This window comes from Leucopleurus acutus (assembly GCF_964270905.1).
Source record: "Leucopleurus acutus genome assembly, chromosome: X".
Taxonomy (NCBI): domain Eukaryota; kingdom Metazoa; phylum Chordata; class Mammalia; order Artiodactyla; family Delphinidae; genus Leucopleurus; species Leucopleurus acutus.
In genome coordinates, this window is record NC_139148.1 from 100,066,876 (window position 1) to 100,086,176 (window position 19,301).

Below are 19,301 nucleotides of genomic sequence, written 5' to 3' on the forward strand. Positions count from 1 at the left end.
CTAGATCCTTGTTAAATGTTTCTTATATTTTGTCTATTCTATTTCCAGGATTTTGGATCATCTTTACTATCATTACTCTGAATTCTTTTTCAGGTAGACTGCCTATTTCCTCTTCATTAGTTTGGTCTGGTGGGTTTTTACCTTGCTCCTTGCTTCTTCATCTGCTGTGTGTTTCTCTGTCTTCTCATTTTGCTTAACTTACTGTTTGGGGTCTCCTTTTCGCAGACTGCAGGTTTGTAGTTCCCATTGTTTTTGGTGTCTGTCCCCAGTGGCTAAGGTTGGTTCAGTGGGTTGTGGTGTAGGCTTCCTTGTGGAGGGGACTAGTGCCTGTGTTTGGTGGATGAGGCTGGATCTTGTGTTTCTGGTGGGCAGGACCGCGTTTGCTGGTGTGTTTTGGGGTGTCTGTGACCTTATTATGATTTTAGGCAGCCTCTCTGCTAATGGGTGAGGTTGTGTTCCTGTCTTGTTAGTTGTTTGGCATAGGGTGTCCAGCACTGTAGCTTACTGGTTGTCGAGTGGAGCTGGGTCTTAGCATTGAGATGGAGATCCCTGGGAGAAGTTTTGCTGATTCGTATTATGTGGAGCCAGGAGGTCTCTGGTGGACCCATGGCCTGAACTTGGCTCTCCCACCTCAGAGGCACAGGCCTGACACCTGGTTGGAGCACCAAGACCCTGTCAGCCACACGGCTCAGAAAAAAAGAAAGAAAGAGAAAAATAAAGTTATTAAAATAAAAAAAATAATTATTAAGAAATTTAAAAGGAATAAAACGAAAGAAAGAAGAGAGCAACCAAACCAAAAAACAAATCCACCAATGATAACAAGTGCTAAAAACTATACTTAAATAAAAAGCAAAACGGACATACAGAACCCTAGGACAAATGGTAAAAGCGAAGCTATACAGACAAAGTCACACAAAGAAGCATACACATACACACTCACAAAAAGAGAAAATATAAATATACACATATATATATATGTAAAGGAAGAGAGCAACCAAATCAATAAAGAAATATATATATTTCATTGTTCCCAAAGTCCACCGCCTCAATTTTGGGATGATTCGTTGTCTATTCAGGTATTCCACAGATGCAGGTACATCAGGTTGATTGTGGAGATTTAATCCACTGCTCCTGAGGCTGCTGGGAGAGATCTCCCTTTTTCTTCTTTGTTCGCTCCTGAGATTCAGCTTTGGATTTGGCCCCGCCTCTGTGTGTAGGTCGCCTGAGGGCATCCGTTCTTCACTCAGACAGGACGGGGTTAAAGGAGCAGCTGATTAGGGGGCTCTGACTCACTCAGGCCTAGGGAAGGGAGGTGTACGGAATGCGGGGAGAGCCTGCGGGGGCAGAGGCCAGCGTGACATTGCAACAGCCTGAAGCATGCGGTTTGTTCTCCCGGGGAAGTTGTCCCTGGATCCCGGGACCCTGGCAGTGGCGGGCTGCACAGGCTCCCCGGAGTGGATGTTGGGACAGTGACCTGTGCTCGCACTCAGGCTTCTTGGTGGCGGCAGCAGCAGCCTTAGCGTCTCATGCCTGCCTCTGGGGTCCAAGCTGATAGCCGTGGCTCGCACCCATCTCTGCAGCTCATTTTGGTGGCGCTATGAATCCCCTCTCCTCGCGCACCCCAACACAGTGGTCTCTTGCCTCTTAGGCAGGTCCAGACTTTTTCCCGGACTCCCTCCCGGCTAGCTATGGCGCACTAGCACCCTTCAGGCTGTGTTCACGCAGCCAACCCCAGTCTGCTCCCTGGGATCTGATCTCCAAAACCCGAACCTCAGCTCCCAGCCCTGCCCACCCCGGCAGGTGAGCAGACAAGCCTCTCGGGCTGGTGAGTGCTGGTGGGCACCAATCTTCTGTGCGGGAATCTCTCCGCTTTGCCCTCCGCCCCCCTGTTGCTGTGCTCTCCTCCGTGGCTCCGAAGCTTCCCCCCTCCGCCACCCGCAGTCTCCGCCCGCGAAGGGCCTTCCTAGTGTGTGGAAACCTTTCCTCCTTCACAGCTCCCTCCCACTGGTACAGGTCCCATCCCTATTCTTTTGTCTCTGTTTTTTCTTTTTTCTTTTTCCCTACCCAGGTACGTGGGGAGTTTCTTGCTTTTGGGAGGTCTGAGGGCTTCTTCCAGCGTTCAGTAGGTGTTCTGTAGGTGTTGTTCCACATGTAGGTGTATTTCTGATGTATTTGTGGGGAGGAAGGTGATCTCCATGGCTTACTCTTCTGCCACCTTGATCTCTTGGAAAGAGTTTTGATAGTTGCAAGGAATAAGCTATCTCCTTCTCTAAACATATCATAAAATGAAGGAATATAGTATTTAGATACTGAGGTATAGTAGTGATCAGAATGTTATTACTCTATATTTGTTTTTCCTGTGTATGATGGTTTTTATCTCCAGTTGGTTTTTTTTTTTTTTTTTTTTTTTTTGGCCATACGCGGGCCTCTCACTGTTGTGGCCTCTCCCATTGCGGAGCACAGGCTCCGGACGCGCAGGCTCAGCGGCCATGGCTCACGGGCCCAGCCGCTCTGCGGCATGTGAAATCTTCCCGGACCAGGGCACGAACCCGTGTCCCCTGCATCGGCAGGCGGACTCTCAACCACTGTGCCACCAGGGAAGCCCTATCTCCAGTTTTTTGAGCTAAAAGGGGACGTTAGAGATCATTTGATCTAAAGTCCTCCTTTTACAGATGAGAAAACTAAGATCTGGAGAGATGACTTGGGCAAATTAGTAGCCAAGATGAAATTAGATCTGGTGTCCTATTACTCTCTCTTGTTGTGTCCCTTCATCTATGCTGTGTTTCTTTCACTTTGTCACACTTAACTCTCTAGTACTGAGCTCTCTTTTAACTTTTTAAAGAAAATGGGAGAAATAGACTGGTACATGCATAGGAGAAGGTGTATTGAAACCCACGAATTTCACTCATCAAAAATTGCTAAAATCCTGCCACAGTGCCACGTGAATTACTTTGTTCTTCTTAGCAGCTGCAGATGTTGTTGCTGGATTGATTTCTGCATATAAACACTTTACTAATCAAGTGTTTGATGTATGGCCTTTTATAAGTTCAAAGCAAAACAACTTGAAGATGTGCCCTAGGGGAATCAAGTGCTTTACCTCAAAGGAAATATTAGTGGTTTTCAGAAGTGTTGGGTAGTTTGGTGATGATGCTTTAAAAGTATAGATATTTTAATTGATAGATTAAAAATATGGTAATCTATGTTTAAGAATATTTGACTCTAAAATCATATACTTCATTAAAAGTAAACATAACAATATCATCAGCTTTCAATGTATTGGTTTCATACAGGGGATTTAATATTTTAATAAGAGCTTTTATGATCAGTTCCCTGACCTCATCTCTCATTTTCTCCTTTGCTCACTCTGCTGAAGTCATACTGGATCTTTGCTGTCCCCAAAACACACCAGACACTCTTCCACATCAGAGACTTGGCATTTGCTATTTCCTCTATCTAAAATTCCCCCCCCCGATAGCCATATGATGTGCTTTCTTTTCTCACATAAGTCTTCGTTCAAATATAACCTCATCAAAGTGGCTGTCCTTGAACCTTCTATCTAAATAGCACCCCCACCACCACCCACATCCCCACCTGTCACTATAACGCAGGGTTCCTCAACTTCAACGTTGACATATTGGGCCACACAGTTCTGTGGAAGGAGGGTCATATGCATTGTGGGATATTTAGCAGCATCCCTGGCATCTATGTACTGGATGCGGGGAGTGTCTTCCCCACCCCCAGCTGTGTGTGCTAATCAAAAATGTCTCCAGACATTTCTGAATATTCCCTGGGGGGCAAAATAGCCTCTAGTCTAACCCCTAACCCCTCTTTATTTTTCTTCATAGCACTTATGTCATATTACATTATGTTTATAATCATACCTTATGTTATATGTTATTTGCTTATTAGTTGTCATTAGAATGTGAACTTTTGTACAGCAAGACTTTCTTTCATTGATTGCAGTATCCCCGATCCCAGGAACAGTATCTGGTACAGTTTTTAAGCAGTAATATATCAAATAGATTAACTTCATAGTACATTTTCTTGAATGGTGTTGTGTTCATCTTGAGTCATTTCTCTATTCAGATTGCTTCCCTTTATTATAATTAAATTTATATATGAAAATCAGTGGAGGACCTAAGGAATAAAAAACATTTTTGAACAATAAGTATTTGAAATTGCTGTTGAAAGTCCAACTGTCTTTACTAAAAAAATATACCCAAGTGATTATAACCCTCAGGACATTAGCCCTCTTTTCCGATAAATTAACTTTTTGTCATTGATCAGTTTTTTTCCCCCATTTTTAACAGTTTCAGAATAAAGCTCATTAGCACTTAGATACAGTGTTAAGTTATGAAAGCACAAAAATTTAAAAGTTATTTATACATTTGTATTACTCATGACTGCATTTATTTTTATGAACTCTATATTTGTTTTGGCTAAACGTTTATTTACATTAACTCTTGAAAAAATTGGCACTGAAGATGGTATTGTAATTTCAGACGTACTATGTAATATAATCAGCATTAATTCATAAACTGTTCTATTAGACTAAGGGGAGAATAAGGGGCATAAAGCTTCTAAATAGCTACAGTAGAAAATGTTTTATACCATGGCAGTGTTTTATTGGTGTATAATATATTAATTGTTTAATTTTTAAAGTCCTGTCAGCTTTATGATTTAATAATAATTTTATTCAGCAGCCATGCTTTCTTAAAATTAGGGATGCTATTTTTAAGTAAAGCTACTTATACACTGTTTAAAACATTAAAAACATGATGTAAACCATGCCCTTTCAGTTAAAATTTGCATTTCCCTTTCAAACAGCCTTAGGTACCAAACAATAAGAAAGAAAAACATTGTATTTAGGCGAGCTTATGAACTGAGCCTAAAATGAAGAAAAATACTCTAATAGGTTAATTTGTTTCCGTTTTTGCTTGGTCTCCCTTTTTACAAAGATCTCAACAGCAATGGATTCATCTGTGACTATGAACTTCATGAGCTTTTCAAGGAAGCTAATATGCCATTACCGGGATATAAAGTGAGAGAAATTATTCAAAAACTCATGCTGGATGGTGACAGGAATAAAGATGGGAAGATAAGTTTTGACGAATTTGTTTATGTAAGTATGTGAAGACCTACCATTATTAGAAGTGATGATTGCTCCTTTGTCTTGTGGGGTCTTTTAGTAGTTAAGTCCTATTAAGTTCCTAAATATATCATAGTAGTACTGTTATAACTAATAAAATTTCTCTCATCCCACCCACTACATTTAGTTCATTCTTTTAGCCATTAGAATATCTTAACAAAAGAATCAAGAAAAGAACACTTACAGAATCAAAGATATAACGCTCTGCTCACTGTGTAAGGTGAACAGTTTCCTTTGGGGGCATCATTAAAGGGCATTTTTCAAGGTGTGAAATGACATCCTCCAAGTGCTTTTTCTATCGGGAACAGTGTACTCCCAAATTTTAACGATACACCCTGACTCACAGTCTTGGATGCTTCCTGAGTTGAACTTTCTGATTAAAAAGATGTTTGCTACTCTTGTGGTAGTAGTAGTTAACTGTACCGTTTTCCCTAGGATGATGATTTTGATAATTAAAAGTTAGAAGCACATCTTTTTGGTCCATTGGAAGAGGCACTTAAAATTCTTGTTTTCTTCTCTAGTATCATCAAATACTCTTCAAGGTTAGGGGCTGATTTCTTAATTCCTCTACCCCCAAGCACCTAGTGTTCCATACTCAGTGCGTAGAGAGTGTATGTGTGGTACTCACTATTGAAGCCTAATGCTTTTAGCTGCTAACTAGCAGGGTCAAGGTTTTTCTAGACGTACGGCATTTTCCATCCATATTCATTAACAAGGTATTTGAGATATACATTAAAGAATAGCTGTTGCCTCTCCCCTCAGTTAAGGACACTTAAGATTTTATTGTTTTTATTTATTATTCATTTAAGGCTGAGTTTGACTAGATCGAATTTGGCATTCCTTATATATATTGCAGATAGGTAATTAGTGCCTAATACTTATTACAAACTTTCTAGCACTCCTATCCTTTTCCACGTTTGTTTTTGCCCCAAGACACCTGAAATGATAGCGTATACTCCCATCAGTAACCATAGCTCAGTAAAGGAGGTGAAATTCTGATGTTTTTTCCAACTAGAATTAACCCTTTTAGAACACCTTGAGAGTTCCAGAAGCAAATTGACTAAGTAGTGGTGTCTACTCAACTGATAGCATTTGCCTGGGGGTGGGGCAGGGCAGGGCGTGGCTGGGAGGAGGGGAGTGTTACTTTTTTTAAAAATGCAGACATATTTCATAACTATAATGCTATAGTTCTTGCCATCTCCTTTTGAAATACTGATCTCCTCCCCACCATTTTTTGTCTCCAGTTATTGCCAAAGCCTTTTGTTTCGAATCCTATGTTCAATAGTAAGTTGCAATTGACTTGCAATATGAGCGCTTGCATGTCCTCTGATGTATAACTTGCCTCCCTTGTAACTGCATGTTTAATTGTGAGTTTAAAACAGCTTAGAGCAGTAGATAACTATGATCACTTATTTTTGATATAATTTTCTGCTCAGAATTTTTTAATCTACTAAAAAGAACAGACTTAAATAATCAAGATTTGCAGTGTGCCAGTATTATGAAGGACACAGTTATGAAATTGTCTTTGAGAAAAATCATCTTAGGGAAATATTTAATTTTGTATATTTTGAAACGTTGCTGATTCCACACAGCTGTTTGTGGCTCTTAAGTGAAGGCTGTGATTACCCTAGTATTTTCTTAAAAAGTGAATAACAGGCATAATAATTTTGGCATCACCAGGGATTTTTTTAAAAAATAAAATACTAATGAGGACCTTGTTGGTTAAAATGTATATTTTAGAATTGGAAGAAATCAATATGTTTATACTCCTTCATTTTTCAAATTAAAAAAACCTGGGTTCCTGAAAAAGGAAGTGACTTGCCCAACATTACACAGGGGACTAGTGGCTTTTTCCGGTTACCTCCCTTCTATTCAAGAAATTTGAAATCTGAAGGACAGTAAAATAACCCACATGAAGTTTCAGAATGATACCACCGTGACTGTACTGAAAGAAAGATGGGTATGTAACCAACCAAATGTCTGTCCACTCCCATCTGCCTTGTCATCAATGAAACATCTTACAAATTGTCAGACAAAGTATGGGTAGATCCTAGTTACCTGAGCAAGAGGAAGCACATTATTCCTGTCAGGGATTAACATAAGGAAATAGAAGTAAACATGTTCTTGCATGTTAGATTTTTGGGTTTTATTTTAAATTGCTACCTAAGAGGTGTTAATTGCAAACCAGGCTACAAACAACATGTTTATATTAATTTTGGAGAAGAATATATATATATGGCAGAAAAGAGCCCCCAAATCATATGTAAACTTCACGTGTTAAAATTAAATATATTAACTGATCTTATTTCTTCTAAGTATTTCAAAACTAAATTACTGGATTTTTATACTTCCGAGGTAATAGTGGGGTTTTTGTTTGTTTGTTTGTTTTGTTTTGTTTTTTGCGGTACGCCGGCCTCTCACTGTTGGCGGCCTCTCCCCTTGCGGAGCACAGGCTCCGGACGCGCAGGCTCAGCGGCCATGGCTCATGGACCCAGCCGCTCCGCGGCACGTGGGATCCTCCCGGACCGGGGCACGAACCCACGTCCCCCACATCGGTAGGCAGACTCCCAACCACTGCGCCACCAGGGAAGCCCAATAGTGGGGTTTTTTACTTCATCTGTAAAAAGATTGGTATGGCGATAAGTTCTTTCAGCAGAGAAATCTGCATTAAACTCTTATTTTCACAGTGAGAACCTTGCTCTTACATAATGGTAATAAGTTATTGACCTGTTTTAGAACTTTTACTAATATTACCGACCTCATAGGATTAAGTAGCTTAGAACCATACCCGGTATATAGCAAATGCTATACAGGTGTTAGTTGTTGGTAGTTATTTCTATTTATTAAAAAGGCAGTGTTCTTTTCCTATTATTACTAAGTTTAGGCCTACAACAGATTCCCCGAAAAGTAAAAATTCAAACCTGCTGCGTTGGAAACAAGCCTCAAACACTGGAAGCCAGTCCGTATTTTTTTGCAATTCATTCTAAAATCTTTCCTTCTTAAGTCCTGTGCCTCTGCATTGCTTTGGTTTGGCCACTAGTGCTGATCTAGGAAGATGATGACACTTTTGAAAGGAATAAGAAACATATACGTTTCATAAAAGAGACTGGAAAAGATATATAGAACCAGAGTGAGCAGTGTACACCAGGAGTTTGTTCACACATGATAAAGCAAGTCCCTCCTCATGGAGGGAAAACAGCATGAAACAGTGAGCTCATTAGTATCACCACGGGCAGCTTTGAAAAGATTCATTGACAACTCTCCAGCACAGTAGTTGGCCTGGTGCTGTCTCTGATTTCAGAGATTCTTGTAAAGCCAAGGCTTATACTCAAATTGCTTTATCATCCACTCGACTGATTCCTTTACTAAAGTAGAAAATAAAATGCAAATTCTCACGTAGTGAATCAATTTAACAGATACATAAATCTTCAACTATCACTTATCTTTTAACATTTTTTTAAACCTAAAGAACAGAGGAAAATACTATGAAACTGAAAATTTGAGCCCGGCTAGAAGAATTTATTTTAAAATATTTAGAGAAGGAAGGTCATGTAACTTTTGTAAGACAATTGAAAATTAACTCATTTAATTGCAACTTTGTATTCAACATGTTGTTCCCAAGCATCAAGAGTTTAAGTAGAGCTATGTAAGTAATTGCATTAGAATATTGTACAGTAGACATTCTTCTTTAAAAGTTATTATTATTTGTATTGTTCCTCTTTTCCATGATGTTTACAAAGTTTTTCAGCTGAAATAGTGATCATGGAAACAACCTAATTTTTAGAAGCTAATGATCCTTAAGGCAAAAATAGTCGTGATAAGAAAAATAACTTTTCATATGTCATTCTGAGGGTAGTAGCTTCGAGGCAATCACATTTTGGAGATTTTTGTCATTCCAGTGATTTATGGTATCTCAGTCAGGAGAAGCACACATTTTATATTTTAATTTACTACACAGTGTTATACTAAATGAAGTAAAGTTCAGAATGAGGTAGAATAGTAAATATTGTTTTTCCACTGAGCAGATACGTATAGTTATCAAAGAGGGAGCTGTGGGAACAAAATGCATCACAGTTAAGATTGCTATATTCCCAAGTAACCATTTTGTTGTCTAATCTTGGCTTGGAAGGTAAGGTAAATTAAATGAAATTACAGGTGGAATCAGTGTGAGTAAAAATAATTTTAATAATTTGAAATTACCCAGAGTACATGAGTCAGTTCCACATTATGGATACTTAACAGGAGTCAGTATAATGGCCAGAGAGGAGGAAGAGTGATTTCATTGGCTGTGTGTAATATTTAGAGTAGTCAGTGTGTGTGTGTCTATATACATATACAGACATAGACGCGCGCGCACACATTCTGAGTCTACCTCTGAAATTACAGGTATAGCACAAAATCACAGCTATGGAAATTGAGTAAGCTTGATTTTGTAAAACTTACTGCTTACTAACTATTTTCCTAAATAAAATTGGGTTTATAAGTCCAAGGAAGGCCAGGATTTCAGGACGGTAACAGGAAAAGATGACTTTGTGATGGGGCTACAGCAACTTTCCTACCAGTTAGAAAGAGTCTGTCTCAGTTGATTAATTACAAAAAGATGCTCTCCTGGAGAGACTAAATGTAAAAAGTCACTCCTCTTTCTGCCTGCCACAGTCTTGCACTAGACACCAGGCCTGCTTAGGGGAGCATGGGCTGGATTTCAGCTTCTACTCATGCCTGCTCTCGTAGACACAGCCTGAACTGCTAAATACGGTGACCCTGTTCTATGGCCTTCAAACATAGGCTACCCCTCCTGAGGTGTGTTTGTGAGTATGTACTTGTCAGTAATGTTAAAGGCCTTTGGGTTATCTTCTGTTTGCTCAGCAACTTTTCCATTAGGGCCGTAAGTTTCTTTCGATAAGTCTATTGTGTTCTAAACATGTTTTAAAGAAGTTTTTATGAAAATGCTACATCTTGCTCTTGTTTTTCTGGCAGTGGCTAATTTAGCCATGCACATTGGTAGCTCAGGAACAAATTGGAGATTAGGTAAGTTCCAGTATTTCAGACATGTATAGGCAGACCTTTGGAATGTCCGGTCATTCAGTCAAGCAGTTAGAGTAGGGTATGAAATTTGCTTCGTTACAGCCTGCTTTTGTACAATTAGAATGTGCAGGTTAATTTCATTAGCCATGTGCCTTATTGTGAAGAGAAGCTCAATCACTGAAAAGCCTCTTTTCTGGGTTTATTCTTTTTTTTTTTTTTTTTTTTTTTTTTGGTCTGCGTTGGGTCTTAGTTGCTGCGCACAGGCTTTCTCTAGATGCAGCGAGCAGGGGCTACTCTTCGTTGCAGTGCGCGGGCTTCTCATTGCAGTGGCTTCTCTCATTGCGGAGCACGGGCTCTGGGCACACAGGCTTCAGTAGTTGTGGCTCTTGGGCTCAGTAGTTGTGGCTTGTGGGCTCTAGGGCACAGGCTCAGTAGTTGTGGCGCACGGGCTTAGTTGCTCTGCGGCACGTGGGATCTTCCCAGAGCAGGGCTCAAGCCCGTGTCCCCTGCACTGGCAGACGGATTCTTAACCACTGCGCCACCAGGGAAGTCCCAAAATTTTCATCTTTCTTTGCACTATGAATCGTGCTTAAAGAAGGGGGAATCCTTCAGTCTTTTCTCTCCAGGAAAGGAACAAAGCCTTCCTTGTTCTAGAAAATTAACAGATTTACCTGTGCCTTTGAACAACACTAGTCTTTGGCTTAAAACGGATTCAGCGCATGTGGCACTTGATGTTTTTGACAAGTGTGAGCAGTTGACCTCTGGCACTTCATTTTTGGTAGCGGTATTGAAGTACTTGTTTAGCATCTTAAAACTCAAGCCTAGTTTGCCTTATCTTTTAACACTCATCACCTATGGGGGAAAATGTAGGTTACCACAGTATAAAAGAAGATAAATATGCTTATGGTTGTACCTGATTGAAAATTGTGAATCAACAACATATTTCCGTTACTAGATTTTCCAAGAGGTAAAAAGCAGCGATATTGCCAAAACCTTCCGCAAAGCAATCAATAGGAAAGAAGGGATCTGTGCTCTGGGAGGAACTTCAGAGCTGTCCAGTGAAGGAACGCAGCATTCTTACTCAGGTAAATAGTTTCACATGTGTTAGGTGAACACAGTGAACTGAGTAGGTTGCCTGCTATAATGTCAAGGAGGGGCTCTAGAAATACATTGCCTCCTAATTAATAATACAGTCGAAGTCGTTGTGACCTATATTTGGACTTGGGACTAATACTTCCCATAAAGGCATTACAGGTATTTATTGTACGGCTTTGTTAGCTTGTAAGAGCCATGATACAATACATGCACAGATAGGCTTTATTACAGCAGAGCCCTACAGTAATATAAATAGAATTTTTAAAGAATTTTGTAACTAACTTCTAAGGATCAGTTAACCCTGCTCTATTCTTTTTGTTTATTTTATAGCTCCTAATAGCCACTGTGTTGCATTCACTTGTCTGGGTTTCCAAAGAGGATAACAACAGGCTTGTGATACATTAACGTACAGCTCTCCTGAACAACTATTTCTGGCTTTAGAGTCAAATATTTAACCTAGAGTATGAACTAATGTCTTCTTATTCCACATAATTTTAGAGGAAGAAAAATATGCTTTCGTTAACTGGATAAACAAAGCTTTGGAAAATGATCCAGATTGCCGACATGTCATACCAATGAACCCAAATACCGATGACCTGTTCAAAGCTGTTGGTGATGGAATTGTGCTTTGGTAAGATTTCCAAAAATAGTCTTCCATGTAATTGACATAGTTGTTTTTGGATGCTTGATGGATTCATCTCGGGGAATAGCCAGAATTGAAATTTGTCTAGGTTCTGCCCATTTCATCTCTAGGCCTGTCCGTGAAAGTACCACCAAAGGTGAATCTAAAACTCAGTCATTTAGACCAGAGACCTCTTCCTAGAGAAGCTCTCAGCTTCCAGTTTCTTCTCTCCACTGAGTAAGCTAAACAATACATCTTAGTTGAACTTTTTATGTCAGCATCTCTTTATTCTCAAGTACCATAGGTTCCAAAAGAGAAAAACAGGCCACTCGTCACTTTTCACCCTCCAATTACTTATTTCTGGAAAATGCATTTGTCACTCCTGCTGCCCCAGACCCAACAGTGTCTTGGCAGAAATGATATAAGATTATCAACAGTTTGTCAGTGAACACAACTCTTTTTTGAGGCAGTGACGTACAGTGGTTAAGAGCATGCTCCATAATCAGTCTGCCCGGTTCCTATTCAGGCTCTGCCACTCAGTAGCTATGTATCAATAGCTGCAATCAAGATACTGACCCCTTTGAACCTTCCTACACTGTTGGTGGGAATGTAAATTGGTGCAGCCACTATGGAAAATACTGTGGAGGTTCCTTAAAAAACTAAAAATAGAGTTGCCATATGATCCAGCAATCCCACTCCTGGGCATATGTCTGGAGAAAACAGTAAGTCAAAAAGATACATGCACCCCAATGTTCACAGCAGCACTATTTACAATAGCCAAGACATGGAAGCAACCTAAATGTCCATCAGCGGAGGAATGGATACAGAAGATGTGGCACATATACACAATGGAGTACTACTCAGCCATAAAAAAGAATGAAATTATGCCATTTGCAGCAACATGGATGGACCTAGAGATTGTCATACTGAGTGAAGTAAGTCAGACAGAGAAAGTAAAATACCACATGATATCACTTATATGTGGAATCTTAAAAAAAATGATACAAATGAACTTATGTACAAAATAGAAACAGACTCACAGACATAGAAAATAAACTTATGGTTACCAAAGGGGAAAGGGGGAGAAAGAGAGAAATTAGGAGTTTTGCATTAGCAGATACACACTATATATAAAATATACTATATATAAAATAGATAAACAATAAGGTCCTACCATATAGCACAGGGAACTATATTTAATATCCTGTAATAAACCATAATAGGGAAGAATTTTTTTAATAAATAAAAGGTACTTGATCACTTTGCATTTCAGGATCCATCCATTATGATCCCCATATTATTGTACTTGCCTCACAGGGCTGTTGTGAGCTTTAAGTGACTATATAGAGAGCACTTAGAACAGTGCAATGGGTATATTTCTGATGACAGTGTACAATATATAAAATTCTTTTTTCTTTCAGTAAGATCATTTTGGTTGTTTGAAAAGCTGATTTTAAAAATGTGAAATATCCCCTTACTTGCCACTTATCGGCTGTAAAGAGATATTCCCAATATGTTTTAATATAGAGACTCATATGGTACTATTTATTTAATATTTAAATTTTGCATGGAAAGAAGCATGGTTTTCCCTATGCAGAATAACTTGTTTTAGGGCAGTATTATAAACATCTAAGATGTTAGACTCTAACTCCAAATTTTACCAAATGAGATTCTTCCTAAGTCAGATTCTAACCTAATTAAGATAACTTTTCTTTCTCTCTGTATTATCACTGTATTTCCAGCACCAAATATAGTACCTGGTACATCATCTAGGCACTCAATAAGTATTTGGTGAATGAAAGAAACTCATGCTCAACTAATTTTACCTCTTTGTAGATAAATGGTCGTTTTAATTGTGCATTGTGTAATCTAGAAGAGAGATTCAGTTTCAATGTGCGATATTATCTGTTTTTAATATTTATTCAATAAAGTTTTTTTTAATATCCGAGTAATTCATTTTTCTAAAAGAATGTGGAAGTTACAAAAAATTAAATAAGACAGTATACCCTAATGCCCAACTCAGAAATACTCAACTACTGTAAATACTTTGGTCTTTTTTATGAGCATTTTTATATGTATAGTTTTTTTGAGATCAACATGTTAAAAGTCATATGTTGCATTTTTTTTCAGATTATATGAGAGACATGTTATAATAAGCCTTACAGTATTTGTGTATATTAAAGATTATTTTAAAATAAGTCAACTCATTTCAAAATTTGTTTCAGTAAAATGATCAACCTTTCAGTTCCTGATACAATTGATGAGAGAGCAATCAACAAGAAGAAACTTACACCCTTCATCATTCAGGTATGCACCATTCTCCCCTCCTTCCATGAAACTACTGTTTGAGGACCTGTTCTACAGACCATAGGCTCTGCACCTATCATCTTCTCATTTAATTCTTATAACAAGTCTGAGTTGAGGATTGTTCCAGATTTCATAGAAAAGAGAAACTGAGACTCAGAAAGGCTTCTGAGCTGTACTGACGTTGCTGCTGGAAGTAAAGTTCAAATCCAGGTCTAACTGCGAAGCAGTTCTGTGTTCTTTTCATTGCATTTTGTGTTCAAACATACAGAAATAAGCTCTTAATTAATTAGCATGCTTAAAGAACAAAGGGCTTTTATTTTCCATTTAGTGAGTATTAGACTGTTAGATAGCAAAATTCCCTCAGGCAAGAGCATCTCGGGATGTGGAGATGGAGAACTTCTAGAACTCTCAGGTGTTTTCAATAGACCTCTCATTTAGGCATTTTTAGAAATACGACACTTAACCCATATGGATATCCTTACTCTAGTAACTCAGCCTTTCCCTTTAGTGTCAGTGTCCTTAAGAAGGGACCAAATAAAAATACCAAGTTAACTTCCCCTGTAAATCTGAAAAAGACAATAACAATGAGGCTAGATTTGTTTTAGCTATGCTTTTTTTTTTAATATTTATTTATTTAGGCAGCACCAGGTCTTAGTTGCGGCACGTAGGAACTTCATTGAGGCATGTTTAGTTGTGGCACGTGGGTTTCTTAGTTGTGGCATGCAGACTCGTAGTTGTGGCATGCATGTGGGATCTAGTTCCCCAACCAGGGATCAAACCCGGGCCCCCTACATTGGGAGCGCAGAGTCTTACCCACTGGACCACCAGGGAAGACCCTAGCTATGCTTTTAATACCAAAGCCTGGATATTGCTTTCTGTGGATCACGTATGGGTAAAATTAAGATATAATTTCCTTGCTGAGTGTTATTTTCAGTGAAGGGAGAAATAGACTGCAAAAACGCAGAAAGGTTAAGAAGTAAGTGTTGTAAATTGGCTGTCTTGCAGGAAAACTTGAACTTGGCACTGAACTCTGCTTCTGCCATTGGGTGTCACGTTGTGAATATTGGTGCAGAAGATTTGCGGGCTGGGAAACCTCATCTGGTTTTGGGACTGCTTTGGCAGATCATTAAGATCGGTTTGTTTGCTGACATTGAATTAAGCAGGAATGAAGGTAATGGAACACAGTCATAATTTTGAAAGTTGTTTATTGGTTATTTTTTTCTAGTCATGCAGACTGTCATGCTTTCACTTAATTGAGGTGATTAGATGATAACTAGAATTAAACATAAGGTAATGTTATAGTGTTATTCAGGAAAATAGCCTAATTATAACTTTCTTCTTTAGTAGTAATTAACATTTGTCTGGCACTTTAGAATTCATTGTACAATAAAGGCACGAAAGCACAGAGAGTTTAAGGAACTTGCCCAAAGTCCCCAAACTTAATATGTATTCTTTTCTGCTCTGACCACACAGTCCCCACCCCATCACCACCCTCAGCTCCACTGCTGCACACCATCTCCTATTATTTTCCATACCTTTTCTATTCTATCATAGATTTAGGCCTCTTCAAAACTATTCTAAATTGCCCCTGGTGGTCTCATGTTTCCTGAATTAGCAGAAGCATCATTCTTATAGGATAGGTTTTGATATCACATCATAGACTTCTAGGATATATAAGCATATGCAATACAATGGTTCTGGGGTGCTCGGAAGTACTACATTATCCTCTCCTTTTGAAGTTTAAAATATTAAGCATCACTCCAAATATTCACATTTTCTTCTGGAAATCACCATATCAATCCTCAGTTACTTTGGGGGAAGAATATATACTGGGGGTTCTCAGTATTTCAGGGTCTCACAATGCCTGTCAACAGTCTTATTTTGCACATTTATCCAAAACTTTATTACACTTACACTTTCAATCCACTCAAAGGGGCCTATATTTAAACAAATAAAATTTTTCTAATTGCTGGCCTCTTCTGAGCAGAGGCTTCTGCACAAGTAAGAATGTTACCTCTGCCCTTGCTTAAATCCCTCAGTGCCAGAGTGACATGGCATGAAGCAGAGTCCATGAAAGATGAAATTTCCCTGTTAGAGGTATCGCTTAGACCTCTTTGGAAGTCAGGCAGTTTCAGTCTTGTTCAATGTAAATCTCCTTTTATCTTATGGGAGGTAGTTATTGCATAAGGACTACACAACTTCTTCATAAAACAGTGCTTGAATTTAGACAGTGCTCTGTACAGACACCCAAGCTTCTACCTCTTACCTCTGGGAATATTTATCAAAAAACCCTTGGCTTCTTCTAGGCATTCAATTCAACAACAAAAAATTATTGAGCAGCCTTTACATGTTAGATGCTATAGAAAATGTAAAGTTGAATTCTATTCCTTTAAAAGTAGGGTTAACACTTCAAGAGTTAATTAGTTATACTTAAATATAAATACCTTAGGGTTTGTATACTCGTTTAATCAAAAGGTTAAGTAAAGGGCTCCAAAATTTTAAACATACTCCCCCAAGTCTCTGATTTTAATATTATTTAAGAACAATTTATGTAAATATATGACATAATGTGAAAATGTTCAACTTAAAAGCTAGAACATTTGGTATTTGGAATGTGAAGAATAATAAAGAATATGTTATAATATATATTTGCCTTGTATTCTCATAATACAGTGTTTCTATCTGTATCATAATTATCTACTTTTATTTATCTTTGTTATTAGACTGTGAGTACCTGAAAACCAGGCACTAGGTCACAGTACTTTTAGTACCTCTCTTACTTACTTACTAAAGTGTCAAAAGACTCAATAAACTTGTAATAACTGTTACATGGAATATATTGGTTGTGGGTTTTTTCCTTATAGCCTTGGCTGCTTTACTTCGAGACGGTGAGACCTTGGAGGAGCTTATGAAATTATCTCCAGAAGAGCTTCTGCTTAGATGGGCAAACTTTCATTTGGAAAACTCAGGCTGGCAGAAAATCAACAATTTTAGTGCTGACATCAAGGTAACTGTGCAGTTATCGACACTTTGGGGGAATATAACGACTCGGGAGATTTCATGCCAGCTTAAAGGAGGGGGTCATTCCTATGAGTTTATCACCCAGCCTTGTTGCCTCTTGGCCCTGACGGTAGATTTCAGTAGAGAGATGGAGCCAAGTAAGGAGCACTAGCGCCAAGTCTAGCTTTCATTTTGCGGAAAGGGGTAAAAAGTATTATATTATAGTCCTAACATTTTCTATTCTACCTACTGTTCAACATGGAGTACGAAAGGACAGGCAGTCATGACTCTTCTGTTGCTAACTGCCTTTCCCAGGCCTCAGTGTACCTTTTAGTAAAGACCTGGAAGAGAAAGGGCCTCAGGATTCCCTGTCTCCTTCTGTCATGTGCTCCCTCCTTCAGGCACTGAGTTCTTGAGGGTAGTTACATACTTTTATTTATGTCTGTGTCTCCTACCTCAGCCCCCGCCCTTGCATTACCGCCCTCCTACTAAAGCCCACCTCTAACACAACACCTGGCACATAAAAGACCCACAAAGATTTCTTGCGTTGAGTTGAATTTTGGCACTCACTGCTCACCACAAGCACTAGGGAAAACTCGCAAGGGCGGGAGACATCGGTAGCATTCATTTACCACACGTTGCCTCTGGCATCTCGGGGAGACAGGGCCAAAATCACCAGGGCAGATATCTTGGCATTCTCATTAACCAACTCGACTCTCCAAAATCCGGATGTTGGAACACAGGGAACAAACTCAAGGATCTTCACCAGATGTCACTGGCCAATAGGGCTGTGAAAATAGTCTGTGACCACATCAGTTTATTCAGTGGTGAGAGAAAGTAATGGGATATATTTGCATTACTGATTTCATCAGTGAAAATTAAGGATGGCCCCAAAATTATAAAACCAACTGACCCCACCTCTTCTTTTAATTTATGCAACATGCTTAGCCAGCTATATTTTGCTTTACACATTAGATATGTTCCCAAAAACCATTCATAAATGTATTTTATGTTCGGAGCACATAATTTAAATGTATAAAAGGGAATCTTATATACAAATGAACATTTTTAAAAAAAATATTCTGCTTTGAATATTTTTAAAAAGCAGAGGATTGTTAGGTAATGTATGTTCAAGTTCAGATTTTCACCTGTACAGCCCCTTTTCAGGGTAGTAAGTACAGACTCTGTGGGGTCTGCTCTTTACCTGTCTTTCTCAAGTACATAGGGTTAGATTATGAATTGTTTCTGCACCTTTAGTAGGTAATTGTAAGCGAAAGCACTTTCACAACTGTAATGCACTACTCCTTGGAAGGAGATAACCCCTATGCCCACTAATGGTATGATCTGGGTTTGCATTCCATGAATTGCTCTGAAGTGGCTTTCACTCACCTGATTCTCCCCGATCTTAGAATCGTTTCTGGCGAGTGTATCAAACTTATTGGGGTGGCTCATTTAAGATGCAGCTCTCCGGGCAGCTCCCAGAGATCTGTGCTTGGTAGGTCTGAGGTTGGATCCAGCAATCTCCATATTGAACAACTTCTCCAGGGGATTAAGATGCACATAATCCGTAGGGTTTACCACAAGAAACATTCCTTTATAATCTGTCTGGACTGTCAAGGCCTAGTAATAGAAAACTGTCATAGCTGGGAAGGTGATCTTCAAATATAACATGATTAAGGAATCTTCACTCCAGTTCCTGTCCTCTGGTACAATTTGACATGTGTGTTGAAGACCCTCATAAGTGTTTGCACTTGGTACAGTGGTTTTCACGTTTTGTTCTGTGCAGTGTCCACACAGCCTGCATTCACCCAGCGCACACCCCGTATGAGCAATGCCATTTTGTTTTAGGTATTGGGATTCCAAGTGAAAGTGTTCAAGTGATGAAAGAGTTCAGGGGCTTAAACAAAGAGAAGCTTGTTTGGTTAAATATATTCAGATAATTAAGGGTTTAATGTTATTTCACCACCTCAAGTGTTACTCGTTTTAAAATTTTTGTCATTTAAGTACATCTTTAACACAGCTAATCTCTTCTCCATACCTTATGGTATATACATATTGTGCTTTGTAATGATGTAACCTGTTTATTTTTTCTTTCCCTATGCT

The 19,301-nt window shown here is 38.9% G+C and overlaps 1 protein-coding gene across 2 annotated transcripts in view; it reads left to right on the forward strand.

The window, feature by feature from the left end:
• Positions 1–19,301, forward strand: part of PLS3 (plastin 3) — an 89,714-nt gene that overhangs the window by 59,623 nt on the left and 10,790 nt on the right. For both annotated transcript variants that reach the window (XM_082864843.1, XM_082864844.1), the window contains exons 3-8: positions 4,959–5,122; positions 11,130–11,259; positions 11,768–11,900; positions 14,117–14,198; positions 15,204–15,369; positions 17,063–17,205. In XM_082864843.1, coding sequence (XP_082720969.1) covers positions 4,959–5,122; positions 11,130–11,259; positions 11,768–11,900; positions 14,117–14,198; positions 15,204–15,369; positions 17,063–17,205 — 818 coding nt within the window. The remainder of the gene's footprint in view (positions 1–4,958; positions 5,123–11,129; positions 11,260–11,767; positions 11,901–14,116; positions 14,199–15,203; positions 15,370–17,062; positions 17,206–19,301) is intronic.